The sequence below is a fragment of the Vipera berus genome, assembly GCF_964194415.1.
Source record: "Vipera berus genome assembly, chromosome: 2".
NCBI classification, from domain to species: domain Eukaryota; kingdom Metazoa; phylum Chordata; class Lepidosauria; order Squamata; family Viperidae; genus Vipera; species Vipera berus.
This window is the reverse complement of record NC_138203.1, coordinates 206,667,462-206,688,368: the sequence shown is the minus strand read 5'-3', so window position 1 is coordinate 206,688,368 and position 20,907 is coordinate 206,667,462. Positions and strand designations below refer to the sequence as shown.

The following is a 20,907-nucleotide window of genomic DNA, read 5'->3' as shown; positions in this document are numbered from 1 at the left end:
AACTATCATATAGCCATCTAAAGGCTTCACTCAAACATTGCATTCCCAAGTTCATTGGCAAAACCATGTTTTGACTATCTTCCAGAAGGCTAACAGGGTTGGAGCCAGCCTCACCTTGGGGGGCATGATTTTTGTTTATTAACACTAACCAAGGCAATAGTAGAAAAGACATGATTTAATTCAAAATAAGAACAAGCACATAATCCATATTATAAGTAAATCTTGAGTCCAAGATGATGACACATGAGACGGTATATTTGTGAGAACCATCTGAAACTTGTATACCATAATTCAAGCACTAAGCATTAGCATAACCCATACGAATTAAAATAGTTTGTTTTGGTCCAAGCAAAGTTGACTATAGAGAAATCTCTTATGATCTCACTTGATTTTTAAGTGCTTTGGCTATGAAATGTGAGAAGGTACGATGAAGATATGCCTAGCCTAACCTAACCTAGCCTAAACCCTATACAGTATTTATAGACATAGAATGTAAGATTATACTGAGCCTAACACAAACATAAATATGAATAAAATCTAGACACTCTTAATCCACAGTTCGGATCATGTTTTATAAAAGTGCTTTTGCATTTACTTTCTTATCTTTTTTATTTTTTCCAAGTTTGGTATCATTCTTCATAGCAATTAGCTAACAAACCAAAACAGTTTCTAGAAACTGATCACATTTCCTTTGTTCTTTGCTGCAATTCTCTCCACCCTCCACATTTTCTCCTCTTCTCAGATTTTGACCAGCCTTTCATTAATAAACCGGAGACGCTTCTTATCTACAAGAAGGAAAGTATCTGTGTCCCATGCCTGGTATCTGTTCCAGATCTTAACATCACTTTGCTGTTGGTAAGCAATGTTTTGTTTTGGGTTTTTTTCTCTGAAAGATTCAGGATCCTACCTTATTGGCAGGCTTTCCAGCACAAACAGAAGCTGAAGAAAAAAAAATCCTCGAGATAAATAGAGTGGGGGGGGGGAAGCAAACTTGCTAAAATGATGGCCTTTGAAAAGTTCTAGAGTCTGCTAAAACTATGACCTTTAAAAATTTCTGCCCCAGATACTGTATTTTTCTTTTTCTTTTTCCTTTGGTCTTAGTTTGCTTTTGCATTGCTGCCTTTGGATTTTCTGTGGATTACGTTACTATGCTAATGATCTTCCTGGAGAAGCCTAAAACCACAACACAGAGGTTTTTTAGTAAAAGAGAAGAAATTTCTGGAAGCAAGAAAAATATTTCATTAGTATTGTTTTTTTGGAGGGGGGTGCTACAGTGCCTGACACAGCAATGCAAGAAGGGCAGTTTTTAGAAACTGCAGTGTTTCTGAGAAGGTTATAAGGACCATTTCTTACAACCCTTGACCTTATTTCTTATAACTCAAAAACCAAACTCAGGTTTGCTCTTAGCCAATTTTCATTGGCAAATATATTAAATGATAGTCGGACCGAAGCCAAGGATATGAGTTCACAACCCATGTAGTACTTTCATTTTTAGTCTCCTGCTCAGGAATTACTGCTATCTGCTGATAATATTTAGATCACACTAAATATTTCACTTTTCCTCTTTCTTTCTTTCTTTTTTTTAAAAAAATGCTTTGTTGTCTAAGCCAGAGGTCCCCAACCTTTTGGGCACCAGGGACTGGTTATGTGGAGAGAGGTTTTTCTGCGCACCAGAGAGTGCATGGTTTTGTGTGCTGCCTGCATCTCGCAGATGGGGCTTTGCTTGTTTGTGTGGCCCAGTTGCTGGCATGCCGCGGCCCGGTACCAGTCCATGGACCAGGGGTTGGAGATCCCCGCTCTAAGCAATTCCAGTTCATTGAGATAATAAATTGCTTGATAAATGATTCATTACAGTTACTGTAGATAGAATTCACAAAGGGAGATTCTGTGGACATAATGACAGAGCAAAGAATGAACAAAACTATAAATGATGCTTTATTTCATCAACAAGACAAACCTTAAAACAGGAACTGGCTGCAGCAGCCATTTGGTGAAGTTGTGGAAGTTATCCCTGCATTTCTAACCAGAGTTCCCAAAATGTTACTTCTAGACAACTTCTGTCATCTATCCTGATGGAAAGAACATTCTCTGGGACAACAAACGAGGAATGCTAGTCCCCACTCTCCTGATCAAGGATTCCTGGTTTGTGCAGTGTGAAACTCTCATTGATAAGAAATCTTTCAAATCTAGTTTCTTCATTGTCCACATTGCAGGTGAGTTTTGGAACTGTTTGTTTTGCAACTGGTATATAAAATTGCAACTAATAAGGTGCATAATAAGAAGTTTCTTTAAGGCATGTTGTTATAACTGTGGTTTAAGCAGTGGCTAGGTCAGTGGTGGTGAACCTATGGCACGGGTGCCAGAGGCAGAGCCCTCCCTGTGGGCACCCGCACCATGCTTCGGAGGTGGCAACTGTCCCTCTTCAACCAGCTGCCCCCCAGATGTGTCCCTCCCCACGATACTTCTCTCTCATGCTGAAGAACAACAAAGAACTCCAAATTTATCTGTTTCCAGATAAAGATTGCGGTAACAGTGTTCAGTGGTGAAATGCATGCTTGTAAACATAGGCACTGACACCTTCACACTCTTAATTTCACCCCACCTCCATTACTTCTCCATATACCTCTATCCCAGAATGTTCCTTAAGGAGGTAATGCACATATAACTTCACAACTCGCTTTCTCTTAACTCTTTGTCCTCTTTTTCTATTTCTCAAATGAGCATTTGTAATTTTCAGTCTCTCATTCTCATTCTCTGTCCCTCACCTCTCTCTCCAATACATGCTCTTCCCAAGAAGCATCTCATCTTATCCCAATCATTAATCTATCACTTTTCCATAACAGCACATATATTTTAACTTTTGCATATTGCCACAAAAATACAGTTGTACTAATATAGAGACTTATACATTAAACACACAAAAAAGCATGCATACCTTAAGGAGTAAACAACTATTGCTGACAGAAATTATTGCAGAATTAGAAGAAAGTAAAATAGTATTAAAATTGAAGGGAAATAAGAAAAGGATTGGGGCAAATAAAATTTTATACATATTTTTAATACAGTGGTACTCATCACTGTTTTTCATGTCAACATACTTTATAAGGCATATTCCTCATCCAAAATGCATTTGTTCTCTGGTTTTGGCCACTACAACTTTTGGACAATTGTAGGATGATGATAATTATATAAGAAAGAGATTATTGTTTTTAGGCAAGAATTTAAACATTCATTCCAAGAATTGCATGAGAACGCAGTTCAATGGCAAAGAATTTATCAAATGTAAGTAAGCGGGCCTAGAATGCCAGTGAATCTGCAATGTGTGATTTTGCTTACATAGTGACATTTTAGTCACTTAAAGCAAAAATTCTGTTTCACAAGGAAAAGTTGAACTCTATTTGTTTAAATAGCTGTCTTTTTCCTAACTACATTTTCTACCAGGGAACGAGCTTTATGACATTCAGCTGTTTCCAAGGAAGGCCATGGAGCTATTGGTGGGAGAAAAACTAGTTATTAACTGCACAGTATGGGCTGAATTTAATTCAGGAGTTGATTTCCAGTGGGATTACCCTGCAAAACAGGTATGAATTAACATTTGCTTTTCTTTTCTTTTTAGCCTCTATAGTTAATATGTCCTAACTCATTTTTGTTATTGGTCTGTAGCAGGGGTGTCAAAGTGGCAGCCCACAGGCTGGATACATCACATGCAGGCCATGCCCACACTGGCTCCACAGAGGCAAAAAACATTGTGATATGTCATGTCACACGATCGAGTTTGACACCTGTGGTCTATAGGGAAGGGAGGGAGGGAGGGAGGAAAAGTTTTCAATGTTCCCTGCCAGCTTCCCACAGAGAAACTCATTGGAGAAGCTGGCAGGAAATCGAAAGTTGCTCTTGCTCCCATTGCTTTTTTGCCCAAGTGTGTGTTCTTTCTGTTTCTCTGTTTAGTCAAGGAAATATCTCTGAAACAAAGACTCAGTGGGCCACAGGTGGTCTAGTTTTGCATTCAATTTCTACTCCCAAATTCTTTTTCAGAATAGCCTCATGTAGAACACGATACAATAGTCAAGGCTTGGATAATGTTGTGAAATGTGCTCTTCATCATAGCCATCACCTGCAAATCCATTGAGCTGAAGAATGAGTAGCACTCCCAATGGCTGAACTGCTCTTTCAGGATGAGGGCATATTTCACTAAAATAGGGTATAGCTTTGTCTACAAGTGCAGCTATCCAACTACATCATTTTAGCCTCTGATGCTAATGTTTTTTTTAACTAGGTAAAAACAAGAACAAGAGCAACTTGGTTAAGTTTTTGAAGAGTTCTTAAACTGCACCTTCATCTACTTCCACTATTTTCAGTGTGAACCTGGCTGGTTTGTAGCATTTAATACATGTTCCAAAGTACAGCCACAACTGAGGACAAGTTAAATGTCTTATTTGTCAGGCCAAGAACTCACTCCACTAAAGCTATGCTATCCACATTTTTACTATGTTCCTTGTGATTTCTGTTTAGATAATGACTTTGAATATGGAATATGGCTGGACTTGCCATGAAATAACTCCAGGGTGGGTGGGTGGGTGTTCATGTATCAAAGTTCTTTGGGAGCAACAGAAGATGGTGACTGAATAGGAAAAAAGACAAGAGCACCCTCTGACAAGTTTGGGCACCTTGGTTGACCTTTGACTCATCCCTCATTGTCTTTTTCAATATTCCTATTTCCTCTTGACTTCTTGTTATATAGGGGAGTTTACAGAATACGTGCTAGAATTTCATATCCTTACTGTTGGGCAATTTTTCACATAATTAAAAGAATACACTTCAAAAACTCACCAAATAGAATGTTAACATATAAGGACATAGTTTTCCTTGACATCTTGGGAAAAATATTTTGTAGATAGTAATATTCATATGAGTTTCCAACTATAGTATCAACTGGTTTAATTAATTTATCTTGAGTGAATCCTTTGAGAGATACAAACCATCTTGTAACAAGAAAAGCTGTGTTTTTATGCCTCTGAATTTCATTTCTTCTAATATCAGCTCTGTTTTCCCCTCTATCTCTTCTGGCAGATGAATCGGAAAGTGTCAGAATTGCCTGAGAGGCGGTCCCAGCAGACCCATACTGAACTCTCCAGCATCTTGATCATCCAAAATGTGAGCCAACAGGACCTGGGAAAATACACATGCAAGGCTAGCAGTGGGGAGCAGAACTTGAAGGAGAGCATAGATGTCATCGTGCATGGTAAAAACCACTAACTCAGGCTAAGAAAACCTGTTAAGTTCTTTTAGATTCTTGTTAGCCCCCATCAGAACTGTGATGGGACTATAATTCCCCGCAGCACAGTTAACCTCTGGGCAAGTATGTAATGCTTTGGCTAGAAGAAATAAAAAATGTGACCCTGGGAAGGAATTGAGGTGGTATGTTGCCATACATGTTGTTCTCCATATAAGATTTAATGAGATAACCTTACAAGAAGAAACATCAGTACAGGATTACTATTCTTGTCTAGTAGCTAAATAAATATCAGTCACCGGGGAAATCAGGAGAGCCAGGCAGTTCAAATGTGTATAAAGATTCATTGCAAGCTTAAGCTTTCTACAAGAATTTGAACTACTTACGGTCAAGGGCAATTAGTGGGAGTTAAAAATAGAAATAGAAATTCAAGGTGGGCTGGACTTAAATCTCCTGTGGGCATGAAGGGACTCATGATTGATGACACATTTGACCCCTCCCTCAGGCTCAGCCTGGTCATCTCCTACAGTAAAGGATGTATTGCTTGGTATCTAATGTATCAAGAAGTTGTTGAGTTGCCCTCCATGGTCCTAGGATTGGAGTGGGAAGGTATGTGCATCATACTTTACAGAGAACTGAGTGCAATGTCTTTTTGAATAATTAAGTACCCCTTTTAATGTCAAAAAGCAATAAGTATATTAGTTTCCTGGTGTTTTTCGTCCATGTTGTTGGTTTTAAAACAGTTTATCTTCAGTTTTACATACTGTATATAGCACTCATATTGGATAACGGTGCAGCCAAAGTAGGAAAGTTAAGGCTTATGTGTCTTGGAAACATCTATAAGAGCCTTGGTGGAGCAGTGGGCTAATGCCTCCTTAAGTAACACCAGCTGCCTGCAATTAGTGCAGGTTCGCATCCCACCAGGCTCAAGGTTGACTCAGCCTTCCATCCTTCCGAGGTAGGTAAAATGAGAACCCAGATTGTTGGGGGCAATAAGCTGACTTTGTAATAATGCCGCTTGGGGGGGGGGGGGCGAAAGCCCTAATAAGCAGGCATATACATAGAATGAAGGCTATTGCTAAGCACATTGATTTGTGCTTCTTAGATTGTAAGCCGCCCTGATTCTTCGGAGAAGGGCAGGATATAAATGGGATTTTTAAAAAAAATCTACATGACCAAGAGCTGCAGATAGTATATTTATTTATGTATTTAATTTATTAAGGGTAATATGGCCTTTTTGGACAACCACCATTTTTCCTGTTAGTATCTACGACTGGCACATTGCTCAGCATACCATATACAACTGAAGATAACCTTTGGCCCAAAGAGCATTGTGCACACTATTGCAGGAAATGTGTAAGATTAATCATTCACAAATGCCCATTCAAAAATGCTTATTTGCTTGAACAGGAACATTCTGGCAAAAGAAGTATACAGCATTCAATTAACTTCTATGATGAAATAATATTTATTTATTAATTACCAAAGTAATGTCCCTTTTTATTTTTTCCAATACATAAGGTGGCTTAAAATAAATAAAAAAATGTAGGATACAAATCATAACAGAAAAATCAAAACTAAAATCTTCCAGTCAATTAATTAATAGTAAACCTTAGCAAAACAGAATTTTAACTATCTTCCTAAATATTAGGACAGCAGGTACCAAATGGGAATCAGACAGGAGAAGGCTGTTTTCCATGTACTCAATAACAAAGTTTCTGGCACTACTCTGGGAGCATTCCTCAAAGGTCATTTTCTCCTGATCTGAATAACTGGGAGCTTCTTAGTGGATAAATAAGTACATTAGCATTCCTAGTATATTTTTTTAAAAAAAGCAGTCAGTGTAGCACTGTGTTTTTTGTGGCGTGAAATGTAAATTGGTGTATCATTTTTATATCTGGATAAAAACAAAGATGTACAAATCTAATGAGTGGGTCTACCTACATCGGGGTAGGCAACCTTGGCTCTTTTATGACTCGTGGACTTCAACTCCCAGAATTCCTGAGCCAGCTGGCTCAGGAATTCTGGGAGTTGAAGTCCATGAGTCATAAAAGAGCCAAGGTTGCCTACCCCTGGTCTACATCCATAAAATTAAAAATTTCCTGTGGAATAGATATCTCTACTCTTGCATCAGCAAACGTGTTTAACAATTCTTATTCTGTTTGCCTCTCTCCCCTGTTCTTCTTTATCCAACTGATTTTACAGAGAAGCCATTTATCTACGTGGAAAGGAAAAAGGGCCCAGTGATAGAAGCAACGGTGGGAGATGAAATTGTGAAGCTACCAGTAAAGGTGGTTGCCTATCCCCAGCCTGAGTTCCAGTGGTAATACATTCTTTTTAGCACAAAAAGTCCTTTTTGGATTTAGAGGCAGAGGAGGGAATTAGAAAAGAGAAAAACCACTACAGGTAGTACCTCAACTTACCTGACTACGATTTTGTGTGTTTGGCAATCATTAAGTGAGTAACCACTATCATTAAGCTAATCTACAGTCATTAATCAAATTATTGTTCATTATGGGACAAAAAGTGAAAGGTTAACTACCGGTAATTATGGTCACTTGGCCATGTGAGGCTACAAGTGGCTGTAAATGAGATCAATTACCAAGCCCCTGAAATGTAGTCATGTGACTGTGGGCGGGCGGGTCAGCCATCAGAACTTTGAAACAGGATGATGAGTACCTTGGAGGGAGTCTATTGTAACTTTGAACAGCCGCTAAGTGGCCAGTCACAAGTTGAGGACTACTTGTATTGTCAAAAAGGTTGTGCAGATATCTATTTTAAAAGAGGAGCTGCTTCCTCCTGTGATGGGAAGACTTAGCTTTGGATGTCTATTTTCAAAATCTTTGTTCCCTGTGGATCTCCTTTACCAATATAATTTAATATCTTACATAAGGAAGAAAGTCATGAGAGACATAAACCTTCTCAGCCCATATTTCTGGAAGATATTTCAGGTGGTGGAAAGATTATTCTTTTTTTATTCATACCATTGCCAAACATATGAAAGCACACGGTTGCTCATATATGAGCCCACAGAAAAGAAATGGCTCTATAGCACCATTTAAAAGTCAGAGGCATTTCTTATTGAATGAAATAATACCAAAGCAGCAACAGTTCCAGGTTCAGCCTGTACTTCCTAACAACAACGTAAGTGCCAGTCAAATTTAAATGACCCTTTGAAGATAAGGTGATACAAAATTTACAGTTATAGATCCACTTCAGATTTGAAGGCTAAAAAAAAATAATCAGAGAGCAGAGGTGCATAAACCTAGTAACTCCTTATCATTACTTAAATTCATTGTGTATTTTGGAGGAGTGACTGTAGCTACATGATCTTGGGAGGGGGGAGTTCAGATGCTTTAAGGAATTTCAGACATTTCTATCAGTGTTGACCAAGATACAAAGTAAACGAGCAACATAGGCATCTTATTATTTCATTCAGCAACCTATATATGTGTGTGTGCATGTAAATTTTTTGGATTGCTAACAAAGAATTAAAGGGAGACAGATATGATCATTTCAAACTTATTTGTTCTCATCAGTCAGCTATACCCTTCTGAGATTCGAACCTGGGCCAACTGCATCTTAAGCAGTTGTTTTAACCCCTAGGCCACAGGCTCTCTGTCTTTCTTTGTTAGCTGAGAAGCAAGGGAGATATGTGTTAAATGTTTGTTAAGTATTTAGAATGCACTTGCTTAGGCCCCAATCACGGGACAAATCTTATTTCCTGTCAGCCATACCCTTCTCAGATTCGAACCTGGGCCGACTGCATCTTAAGGCCTAAGCAAGTGACTACTGCCTGTAGATGGCCTTGGGTTAGGCTGAAACAGGAAATAAGATTTGTCCCGTGTTTGGGGCCTAAGCAAGTGCATTCTAAATACTTAACAAACATTTAAAACATATGTGTGTGTGTTTGTGTGTGTGTATATATATATTGCCCATTGATGGTGCTTCTCAGCAGATTTCACAGTAAGCTTTTCTTAGGAGAAAATGAGTGAATTGGCTGAAGTCCCATGGCTACTTTTTAGAAGCCTAAGCTATATACATGCCTTCTTTCTCTGCTTCTGCCCAGGTTTAAGGATGGAAAGTTAATTTCCAACAGGCAATCTCAATATTCCCTCCAGATCAAGGATGTGGCAGAGCAAAACTCTGGCTCTTATACACTGGTCCTGAAGAATGGGTTAGCTGGACTGGAGAAGAGCATTAACCTTCAACTGGTGGTCAATGGTGAGGAAGAACCAGATGACTTACGAGAAGAAAGTCTTCAGGCATATAGCAGTTAAATCTATCTTTATTCCCGATTTGTTTTATTCCACAAAAATGCTTTCCCAGATCTACCAAATTAGGCATGGCATGCTGAGGTTGGACTAGGAGGAGTTGATTGCTGCTAGGCCATTTCCTCTCTCTCTTGGATAGAACAAAATTTTATATGAAAGCTGCAAATAGGTTTATCTTCTTTCTTTATTTACTATTTTTATCTATATTCTTTTTTATTTCTGTTTTATTTTGGATTTACCAGGGTACTTTGCCTTTTTACTGGGCAGTGTGAGAGCATATTTATAAGTTTCTGGGAGTTAATTCTTCCCAAGAGAAGAATATGGATGACTAAAAGCAGTAGCAACACTCCAAAAATAGGGAGAGTTGGCCTGGAGGGGTTTTGACATGTGAATCGAAAAGAAGGGCATAAGCAGCCACCCAAAATGGCAAATCATAAGGCTGATAACTTTATCACAATTATGCTTTCAGTTCCTCCACAAATCCTTGAGAAAGAAGCATCTTCACCGAACATTTATTCTCGTAAAAACCGGCATGTACTCACCTGCACTGTCTACGGCATTCCAGCTCCAGAAAAGATACAATGGCAGTGGAGGCCTTGGACACCTTGCCGAATGTTTCCCCAGCACAGTCTGTAAATGTCTTTCTTTTTAAAATATATACTGAATTCTCAATACCGCACAAGATGGAAAATTTTGACAGGTCTGCTCAGGCTAGTGCACATGTGCTAAGTCAACCATGTTGAAGCCACTTCAGTTGTATCACGTGGCTGGACAGTAAGCCATTTGGATGTTATGAGGGTTGTGTGAAAGAGGTTTGGACAGTGATACTGGAATACTCTTGCATTATATAATCTTTCCGTGGCTTAATAGAGTCAGGATATTGATCAAGAGCTAGCTCAGGTCTCTTTTTTGTGTTTAAAACTCACATGGAAAAGACTTGACTCTTTTTGTATGTGTGTATAAAATAGACTGGTATATTTATGGAAATTTGGACCAAAATCTGTACATGACTATAGACGAAGTCCGTTGACTACTCTTACAAGTGTGAATTGTATGCTTTCCAAATGGCTCAGAGCCATACAAGATAAAAAAAAATGTGACATATCTACAATAGTTTCTGATTGGAACTGAAAGCATGCTGCTGACACGGGGGATTTTAGTTTTTCTTCCATCCTTAAACATCCTGTTTCTAGGACTGTGGATTTCGATTCAGAGAGGACAAGGTGCTTTGGATCATCTAACACAGACATGTCAAACACAAGTCCCGGGGGCCGGATCCGGCCTGCAAAGTGGTTTCATGTGGCCCGCAAAGCCATCCTGGAAATAATGAAGGAACGGCCGCCACTGCCTTGGCCCTGGCCCAGAGACCCTCCTTCTACCAGAGACCCTCAGATCTGTCCCACTCCTGCCCAGGCCCCCATAGGCACCCTTGATGCCAACAATGTAGAGCTGGCCACGCCCACCCAGTAGGCCATAAGCACTCTAGCCATGCCCACCCAGTAGGCCACGCCCACCCAGGCCATACCCACCCGGCCCCCTGAGGGCAACCGCAATGCTGATGCGGCCCTCAATGAAATTGAGTTTGACACCCCTGATCTAACACCTCCAATCAAGGGCAAAATCTAACACCTCCTATCAGGCTCTTAAACCAAAGAGGTCTTTTGCCAAGTTGGTGTGGCAGGTTTATGGAGTTGCCAATTGGCAATTAAGTGAGCACCCCATGTAGTCCATTGCACCTTTTCTTCTTGTCCAAAATAATGCAGCACCCTGTTATTTTCTAATTGGAGAAAACAGTCTTTTAATTGTTTGTACATAGCAACAGAAAAAGGAGAAATGGGAGATCTGTAGGATTTTTAAAAAAAATGTTTATAGAAAATTCACACTGCTGACTGAAGATTACTAAATAGAAAGTAATGGTTTTGATTTAGTGTTCGATTTAAAAGCAGACTTGGAAGATTAATGGGAAGGTTTTCAGAGGTGTATTTCAGTAGCTTTGTTATTCACCAAAATAATGCATGAAACCCAATCCATGCATGCCATTTGTGATTCATGTACTTTAAAAGATTCCATTAGTATTAATAGATAAAACTTTTATATGAGTAAATGGAAGGTGATATTTAGAGTTAATCTTCAATGTGGTTTGATGAAATTCTTAAGAGAATTTGTGTAAATCAAGAGTTTTTCTCCAGAGACTTTAAGACATTTTTAAGAAAAATGTTCTTGTTCTTGCTTCATCAAGCCTATTTGCTTCTCAGTCAAATCGGCAAAGCACAATAATTCAGATATTACAAACATTCCCGAGGAACTCTTAAATGGACCACACAGAACTGTAATTTAATCTATTGCACAACAAAACTAATATCAGTTGCTGGGAAATCGCAGCAAAAGAGTACTGATTTCCTTGTGTTCTGTGGCTGGGCTTCTTCGTCTTGCCACGATGGGAAGCTGAAATCAGAATTAGTTAGATTGATTCATCTGGGTTCTTATAGAAGATTCCATTCATATGCACGTTTTAGGCAAAGATACAATGATTAATTGCAATATTAAGGGCTGGATAATATCTAAAAATATAAGTAAAAAGAGAAATAGAAATACATATGGAAAGTCTTCACTGCTTTTGTAGGTGGAAATTCAGTTGCTACCTGTCAAAAGGAAATGTAAAATCTCAACTCAAAAATGGTTTTGGACCCAGAGATGTGTGTATTTAAAGCAGAAAGCAAGAGTTAGAAGAAAACAAAATAAATAACTATTTCTAAAGCAAAGAAGAGGAGTAAAAATAAATAATTTTTAAAAGATAGAATAATATTAGGAACTAAACAGCTCCACAAATTGATACATGGAGGAAAACAGTTTTGGAAAAAAGAAACTAATTGAACAGTCAGTATTTTAAAAATTAAATTTTGCTGAGAAGCACTATTTGGTACAAACATACATTGTGTTAACACATAGTTTGCTCTGTTATAATTTATTAAGTAAATAAAGGGCTGATGTTTCATAGTTTGATAAGCTCCAAACCAGGAACATATGGCTTAGCACAGTGTGTGTGAACCAAATGTCAGACTATTTGAGAAGTCCATACTGCTAGAAGAAGTGAGAAGAAAAAGAAGATGATAACCAGTAGCAAGATGGATGGTCTTGATTACAGTGGTGATGGAGAAGCATTGGGAGACCTGAAGGGCCAGCTTGGGAATAGTTAATCCTAGAGATTTACTGAGTAGTTATTAAGAACTGGCACTGAAATAATCAAATAAATCAGAAAGGCAGGAAGTTACTAAGAGAAGCTCCTGAAATGTTATGATTTTTCATACTCTACTTTGTGTAGGCTGAGAAGCAGAGAGGTTAACCACCATTTTTTTCTGGTCAGTTAAGCATAAGCAGATATATGGATAATGCCACTTTGTAATGGCTACCTTTTAGCCTCAATGTTATAGTGATTGTCCTGTTCTTTATGACTCTCTTATATTTTAGCTTTGTCCACGGTTTTTCCTGGTTGTCCAGTTAATAGATTTTTGTTTCACATAGAAGCATTGTTTGAAAATACACGTTAGACCCCAACACAGTGAAATTCATTTTTGAAGGTTTTTATGAACAAAGACAATGATAGGATCTCTCTCTCTCAAGATGGTTAATGCACAGGAATCAAACTGTCCCCTTCTTCCTTCAGTTAGGACAATGGGCAGCAAACATTTATTATTATTGAGACAGAAAGTGGCCTCTACAGTTGAAAGGAATGTGATAGCAAGTACCACTGACCCAGAAGGAAGTGGAGCGTCTATAAAAATACTGATGTCATAACTATGTAGTTTGACTGGTTAAGGAAATCAGGGCATTTCCAGTCCCACCAGAATTCTTTGTAGCTCTGTCTAAAGGAAGAGGAGCTAGTGATTTATAAGCACTGTCTTCCAAGGCCACAACTTTTCTGCTTATCCCAGTTTGTAATGATTTCCTGTTTTTAAAAACAGGTTCTTATTCTAGGTATGTACTGAAGTACAAAGAAGTCATTTTCTGCTCATCATATCTAATGAACACATATAACCATTATGTTCTTGGTTTGTTCAAATTATCCAAGGACTCTGCCCACGTACACTACTCTCAATTATCTTCTTTGTTTGTATGTTTTCTTCTTTTTCTGCCCCAAAATATCAAGATTCTGTAAATCTTTAACAGCTGCCATAGACTTGTTATTCTCCTATTAAAACTGCCTGACTTAACAGCCATCATAATAAATATGGAGAAATTTTATAACAAATGATACGTTGTATGAAAGTCTACTTGTATTCTTCCTTTCTTGTTACTGTTCAAAGTTAGTGGATGTTCCCAACATTCTGGCTTCATTAAAGAGGGGGGGGAATATAATACCCCTTTTAGGTATATGCATACAAAATTTTATCATGTTCTGTTTTGCTAAATTTATCTGCTTTCCCTGTAAAGCATTGTTTCCTTGTTAGGGCTCCTTATTTTTTTCCATCTCTTTCTCTTTGGTGGGTACTACATAAACTGTAAACTGAAGCAGACCAAGGGCTGTACAACGCCATCAGAGGGACCGGATGCCTGAGTGTAAGGACTGGAAGGATGTGTCACAGATGGATGCTGTGAACCCCATAGAAAGCATTGACACCTGGACAGAGTTTGTGGAAGGAAGGAACAAGGTGAGGCCATTTCCCTGTTTTCTTTCTCCATTGGAAAGAGGTAAAAGAGAAACCCTTCAGACTTACAAAATGGAGTATTAGCTTGTTTTTTTTAACATAAATTCAAACTGTATTGGCTTTCCCATATTATCAGTGTTTTGGTATAACGGTTCATTCAACAAGTCTTTCAACAGACTAATGTTACATCCAAAGCAAAGTTGAAGGAGAAGAATTGAGGAAGGAGAAATGAACTGAGCAAATTTGCTTTGAAAAACTAAACTCAATCATTCAGTCTTTTGATTGAACAAACATATTGATTAATGAAAAAAGAATACTAATGTCATGAAATTATCTACTGAAAAATCTCGTGATGAAATTGGTTTCATAGTTCACTAGTGAATACACCCATAAAAAAGAATGTTTTCAAGATTTGAATTTGATCAGACCAATGCACAGTTACACCTACCCATGCTTTGTATATTTCCTGAACTATCCTGCATGTTTTTGAAGTCTTGAGAATCAACCTATCTTTCTTTCCCAAAAAGGATTCCCACAAGGATGCTTTCATACTACAGCCCTTTGGCATTATTGAGGTGTTACTTTACTATGGCTAGTTGAAGATTCTTACCTGCTTAGTGTTTACAATAAACAATGCATGGCATATCCATAATTAACTCTGTAGCTGGGATCAATAAAAAGCAACTTATAAGACTAGATCTTAATACAGGAAATGTTTACTAAAATTAAGAAACATGCAAAAGTACTAGAATATTTTGCCTGTGTATGCCAAATATGCTGATAAACAGATGAAATTCTTAGTATCCCTCCAAACCAGTGGCGTAGCGTGGGTTGTCAGCACCCGGGGCAATTTGCGCCCCCTAACCCGGTGACGTCATGGCACCGCCGAAAAGACGCGCCCCGCAGCGGCGTAGACTTTCCAAGAAGAGTCGCGCGCATGCGGGATGCTTCCGGGTCCCTCTCGAGGGCGGCTGGGCGGGGCTCCGACCTGCAAGAGCCGCTGCATTCAAGCTCGCACGTGAGCCCCGCTAAATAAAGCCACGCATGCGCACGAAGCTAGGCCAGCCGGCCGGCGGGTCCGTCTTCGCTCGGCCAAGCCTGCCGGGGCGCCTGCAGGGTGCTTGCGGTTGGCCTGAGCCTGGACGGAGAGTTGGGCGCTTCTATTTATTTTATTCAGTTTATGTGGCCGCCCATCTCACCTGCCGGACTCGTTTCGCTTTGCAAGAAAGAGCAGCTCGAGAGCGGAGCCAAGCCGACTCTGTGCAGCCCTTGGGGCTCCCTGAGCAGCTCAGTGCGAGCGTGCCCCCCCAGATGTTGCGCCCGGTGCGGCCGCCCCCCCCTGCACCCCCCACGCTACGCCACTGCTCCAAACTGACCGAAATTGATTATACTGAGTACTGAGATGGCTTTGCTTTTTATGTATATAAATTTAATTAAAGATTTACAAAGTAATAAAAGATAAATATGAAATAATATAAACTAGATAAGAGAAAGAGAAAAGGCAAGGGAAAGTATGACAAATGTTGCATGTAAAAGAAAAAATATACAGCATTAGTAGGGCTGATGCTACCCAATTATACCTTTCAACAGTGAGAAAACTCATATCCTAAAACTTTTGCTGGTTTGGATAGGGAGGAACCACGTCCATTTCAATCCAATGAAGACCAAGTGGTTGTGTGTTTGGGCTACCGAGATCTGGGGACATTCCATCTCTGAACATGAATAGAATTTCAGTTCCCCCATTTAAGAGTGGTACACAATCTGGGGTTTTCTCTAACTCACAGCTCAATTAGCAAGTAGTAGCAACTGTGCCCAGGAAGGCTTTTGTACAGTTTCATCTGATGCACTAGTTGGGCCTTTCCTAGACTGAGGGTTCTTTAGAAGATCACGCATGCCCTGGTCACCTCATGACTTGATTATTGTAGTAAATTCTACATAGGCTTGCCACTGAAATGAGCTTCAGTTGGTCCAGAATGTGGTGGCACAGGCAGTGATGGGTACACTTCAGTATGCCCATGTAACACCTTTGCTTCATGACCTGTATCGGTTGTCAGTTTGTTTCCTGGGTCAGTTCAAGGTGCCAATTATTACCTAAGAAGCCTTACATGGCATAACTTACTGAGGGATTGCCTGTTTCCCATAGTAAGCTCCCCAGAGCATATAAATGTAATAAATTATTATAATCATTATTATTAATACTTTTGAAAAATATGGTAGAAATGTGCAGAATTTTTATCCAGAGTAGGCAGAATTGTCTCAGACCTAGTGTCATCACCTTCTCTGTATTTGTAAGGTGCTTCTTAAAGAAACTATGCCTATTCCTAAGCTTAGACAGTGGTGGCCCCATGAGCTCAGGAAAGCATGCATCTAAATGAAGGAGGAAGTAAGGGAGCAGTGACTCTATTCAGATGTGTATCCCCTGGGCCAATACATCTACAGGCACCCATCAGCGCAGCCAATAAGATAGAGAGAGGTGCCCACACCAGAGCCAAAGCACCATTATGTACTTTGGAATCTCAATAAACTTCCTCATTTGAATGTTCCATTTAAAAATGAGTAAGCCAGGAATTGCTGTTCTTTAAAAAGAGCTAGTGTTGAAATAATATCCAACAAAAAATTTTAAAAAATCACCCACATTTTAAATTAAATGATGAAATGACATGGTTGTATCAACAGGAGTTAAATTCAGTGGGAGGATGACTTTGTCTTTTAATCCCTTTAAAATCTGTATTGCTATATAATTATCTAGTATTGGTATTATCTAGTACCAGGATTATTGAAATTGGCACTGCCTTATGTTACACAAACGTTCTGCTTATCTCTTCTAAGTTGAGCCAGAAAAATAGTACCTACTCTTTAGTTAAATTCTTCAGTTGCCAGTTTTCTGTTGCTCTTTCTACACCTCTGTGCATTAATTTAAAAAAAGACATTGAGAATAGATTTTTCTGATAAAACAGTTCCAGGTCTCCTAAAGTGCCACTTTCAAAATATTATTTTTCTTTTTTTTGTATCAAAATGTTATTACTTTATAAGAGTGTAAAATACAAAGAAAAATACAAACAATGGGAACTAAAGAAAGGGAAAAGGGAAAAAAGAAAAAATGTAGGGTAAAAGGGAAGGAAAAATGCCCTTGACTTCCAATTCTGTTTAGCACAGTAGAAGATAATAAAATTACAACCCCGACTTTTTTATTTTTATGCAATAATATATACTAGCTATTTCTGTAACAACAAGTCTGTTTAATTAGCAAAACCAAAATCAAAGTTTTATTTTTTCCATCTCAAGCACAAAATCCAGAAGTGGTTTCCAAATAAAACAAAATTAGATATATTATTTTCTTGTAATAAAGTAATCAATGTAACCATCTCTCCTTTTTTTGTCACTGTGGAAAATAAAATTATATATCTGAGATTGGTAAAATAAGGATCTAGATTGTTGGAGCAATATGCTGACTCTGAAAAATGTCCAGAGAGTATTATAAAGCACTAAGGAGCAGTATATAAGTCAAAGTACTTCCTAAGTACTTAGGAAAATTCACTATACTTTCAGATTCTTTAAAGGGAAAAAAATTACATCCATTTTAAAACTCTATTTTTTTCTTTAAGAATATTTATAAAATCAATAAATTCTAACACATCTTTTTTTAACATGTTTAACTTCCTCTTAACATAGTTTCTTTCAAATATACTTTCAATAACATTTTGTGAGCTTTAGGAATTACTCAAGCATTATATACTGTGTAAAGAAAAAAATGAATTGGTGTGCTCTAAATTGTTGCGGACACAAAAATATGAACGGGACATTGATGCTCATTAAAATTTGTGCTCTGGTGAATAGTGATAATGGAAGAGCCAGGCATAAGATGGAGAACTCAAATGATTCACAGCAAATGTTCGATATATTGTATAAAGTAATAAAGATTGTGGATCTGAAAATAAATTTGTCAAAGACCAAGATAGGGATGGATCTGCCAATTTATTATTGCAGGATTTAATCATCATTCATTCATTCATTTTACAAGACTTCACATAGCTGCCTCTCATAATGATTCTAGGTGGCTCACAACAATTTATTTAGGAATTTGTTTGTCTAGGTATTTGTTTAGCAAACACTAGTACTGGTCCTTGGCCAGGAACAGTTTGTAGAAATTTCTCCAATTGTCCCATCTCTATAAAATATTGTAATATTATCTGCTGATTTCTAATCAGTCATGCTAGTCCCAGTAGGCCATTATTATCATTTGCAAGAAGAATAAAATGGATGGGAGCACATAAGATATCCAAATGTTTATAGAAAAGTAGTGGACAGTTTGCTCTATTGTTAAAGAAGTTAATAGAAAGTTAGTGCAGACTCTGCAAAACAGGAGTAATATGTGCTGAACTGTAAGCATTTGAGCTACTACATTTTGCACCAACAGAAATTTCCCAACAGAGAGCCGTATGAGACAAACGGGACAGAGAAGAACCCTAATGTACAAACTGGAGTTCTACCTTGTCAGAATTTAGTTCAAGCTGTTCCCCATTGTGATCTTCATAGCCTTTAGTCCACAGGACAAAGCTTCAACTGCCTCTCCAGCGTGATCTGGAGTCATGATGTACAATTGAGAATCATCAGCATATTGATGATTCTGGACATCAAACTGCTGGCTATTCCCCAGTGGCTTATAATAAAAGTAGTATTAGTATTCATAACTTGGTTTCCTAGCTGGTCTACCTTGAAAGGCTGACAAGTCACTACCAACTGGAACCGCATAACTGAGGAAGAATGGAAAACAGTGCCCAGCTCCATAGCTGATCCAGAAAGATACCATGGCAATAGTATTGAAGGCCTGGTGAAGTCGTGTCTGACCCATTGCGACCCCATGGACAATGTTCCTCCAGGCCTTCATGTCCTCTACCATCTTCTGGAGTCCATTTAAGCTCACATCTACTGCTTCAGTGACTCCATCCAGCCACTTCATTCTCTCTCGTCCCTTTCTTCTCTTGCCCTCAATCTTTCCTAGCATTAGGCTCTTCTCCAGTGAGTCCTTCCTTCTCATTAAGTGGCCAAAGTATCTGAGTTTCAACTTCAGGATCTGGCCTTCTAAAGAGCAGTCAGGGTTGATCTCCTCTAGGACTGACCGGTTTGATCGCCTTGCAGTCCAAGGGACTCGCAGGAGTCTTCTCCAGCATTATAGTTCAAAGGCTTCAATTCTTTGGCGCTCAGCCTTTCTTATGGTCCAACTTTCACAGCCATACATTGCAACTGGGAAGACCATAGCCTTGACTATGCGCACTTTTGTTGGCAGGGTGATGTCTCTGCTTTTCAGTGTGCTGTCTAGATTTGCCATGGCTTTCCTCCCCAGGAGCAAGCGTCTTTTAATTTCTTGGCTGCAGTCCCAGTCTGCGGTGATCTTGGAGCCCAGGAAAATAAAATCTGTCACTACCTCCATTTCTTTATGTTTGCAGCATATATATTCACTGAGTTGTAACCTGCTTCCTCAATACAATAGAATTCTATGGCAAATACAACATAAGCAAATCTATTATATACAGAAAATTATTTTCTGTTTACTTAAGGAGTGAAAAGCACAGGCAACAGCTCTTCACTTCCTCCTGTCTATTATTCTCCACTGTTCTATATATCGCACTTACACATAAGCTTAATGTACATCGGCCTTAAAACTGATTTTAATTTGCCATCATCTTGGCCAATATATTTTTGAACAAATGGTTTGTTGGTGAGGTGTTATTTTGGAATATGAGACATTCCAGTGAATCTCCAATGGACGTCAACCATCATTTCTTTTAGGGAGGTTTTAATTTTATCTTTAATTTTATCTATTACTTTCTAAAAAAGTAGCCAGCATGTTTCTTTCCACTATGCTGGTAAATATAATAAAGCGCTAGGATCATGCATGCCTTTCTGTGAGTAGTTTCCTATTCTAGGTGACAGTGTCAGCTACCAAGCTGTGCCCAGGTTAGTGATGCAGGCAAAAGAACAGTTTCCTCAAGTCACTTCCTGTTTTCATATGTCCCTCCATGATTACTTCCTGTTCAAGTACTACAGTCATGAATTCCTCACAAAAAGGTGAGAAATGATGATAGGAAGGAAAAAACCATGTTCTTGTTCTGCTTTGATTTGAATTATGCCAAGGAAAATTCAAATTGATTTATGCCAAGTTTTCCAACGTTTATCTGAAGAAAAAAAGAAGTGGATTTGGAAATACTACTTTGAATAGTCATTTGCTACATTTCTCTTCTCAATTTTTTATTTATCCCAAATAATTAGCTGGCATATTGTAGTGTCTAGATTTCCATCCTGTACCGACAGAAAGTGAAAAAAAGAAGCAGATGCATAAAGATTTGAAAATATCTTGCAATTCTGATGCACGCATTTGCAATTTAGCAAGACATCAGGACCTTGGAGGCATAACATTGTATAAAAAAATAGTATATGACCTTGAAAGGAGAAAACTACACCCAATCTCTAGCAATAGCTTGATGATCTAAATTGTTTTCCAACATTTGCATTGAGGTTCTTTATTTGTTAGGACTTGTTTATTCGTGTGGGTTTTTTTACAAAATGGAAAGGAAAAATAGTTTTTAACAATTTGGCCAAAATTAGTTTGCAGTTGTTTTTAAGTTATAGCAAGATGACCCATGACTTGCTGGATCATTCTTTCATAGCTGTTTCCTTACCTAAACAGAATGACCACAGATGGGGAAAAAAGCAGTGGGACCAGGATCAGCTTTTGACTTCCTGCCAGCTTCCC

The 20,907-nt window shown here is 38.5% G+C and overlaps 1 protein-coding gene across 1 annotated transcript in view; it reads left to right on the top strand.

The window, feature by feature from the left end:
• The window catches only part of FLT4 (fms related receptor tyrosine kinase 4), a 115,095-nt gene that overhangs the window by 51,069 nt on the left and 43,119 nt on the right, over positions 1-20,907 (top strand). The window contains exons 4-11 of the mRNA XM_081316397.1: positions 743-855; positions 2,051-2,213; positions 3,442-3,581; positions 5,071-5,242; positions 7,439-7,556; positions 9,303-9,457; positions 9,977-10,139; positions 14,018-14,156. Of these exons, the coding sequence (XP_081172523.1) occupies positions 743-855; positions 2,051-2,213; positions 3,442-3,581; positions 5,071-5,242; positions 7,439-7,556; positions 9,303-9,457; positions 9,977-10,139; positions 14,018-14,156 (1,163 nt within the window). The remainder of the gene's footprint in view (positions 1-742; positions 856-2,050; positions 2,214-3,441; positions 3,582-5,070; positions 5,243-7,438; positions 7,557-9,302; positions 9,458-9,976; positions 10,140-14,017; positions 14,157-20,907) is intronic.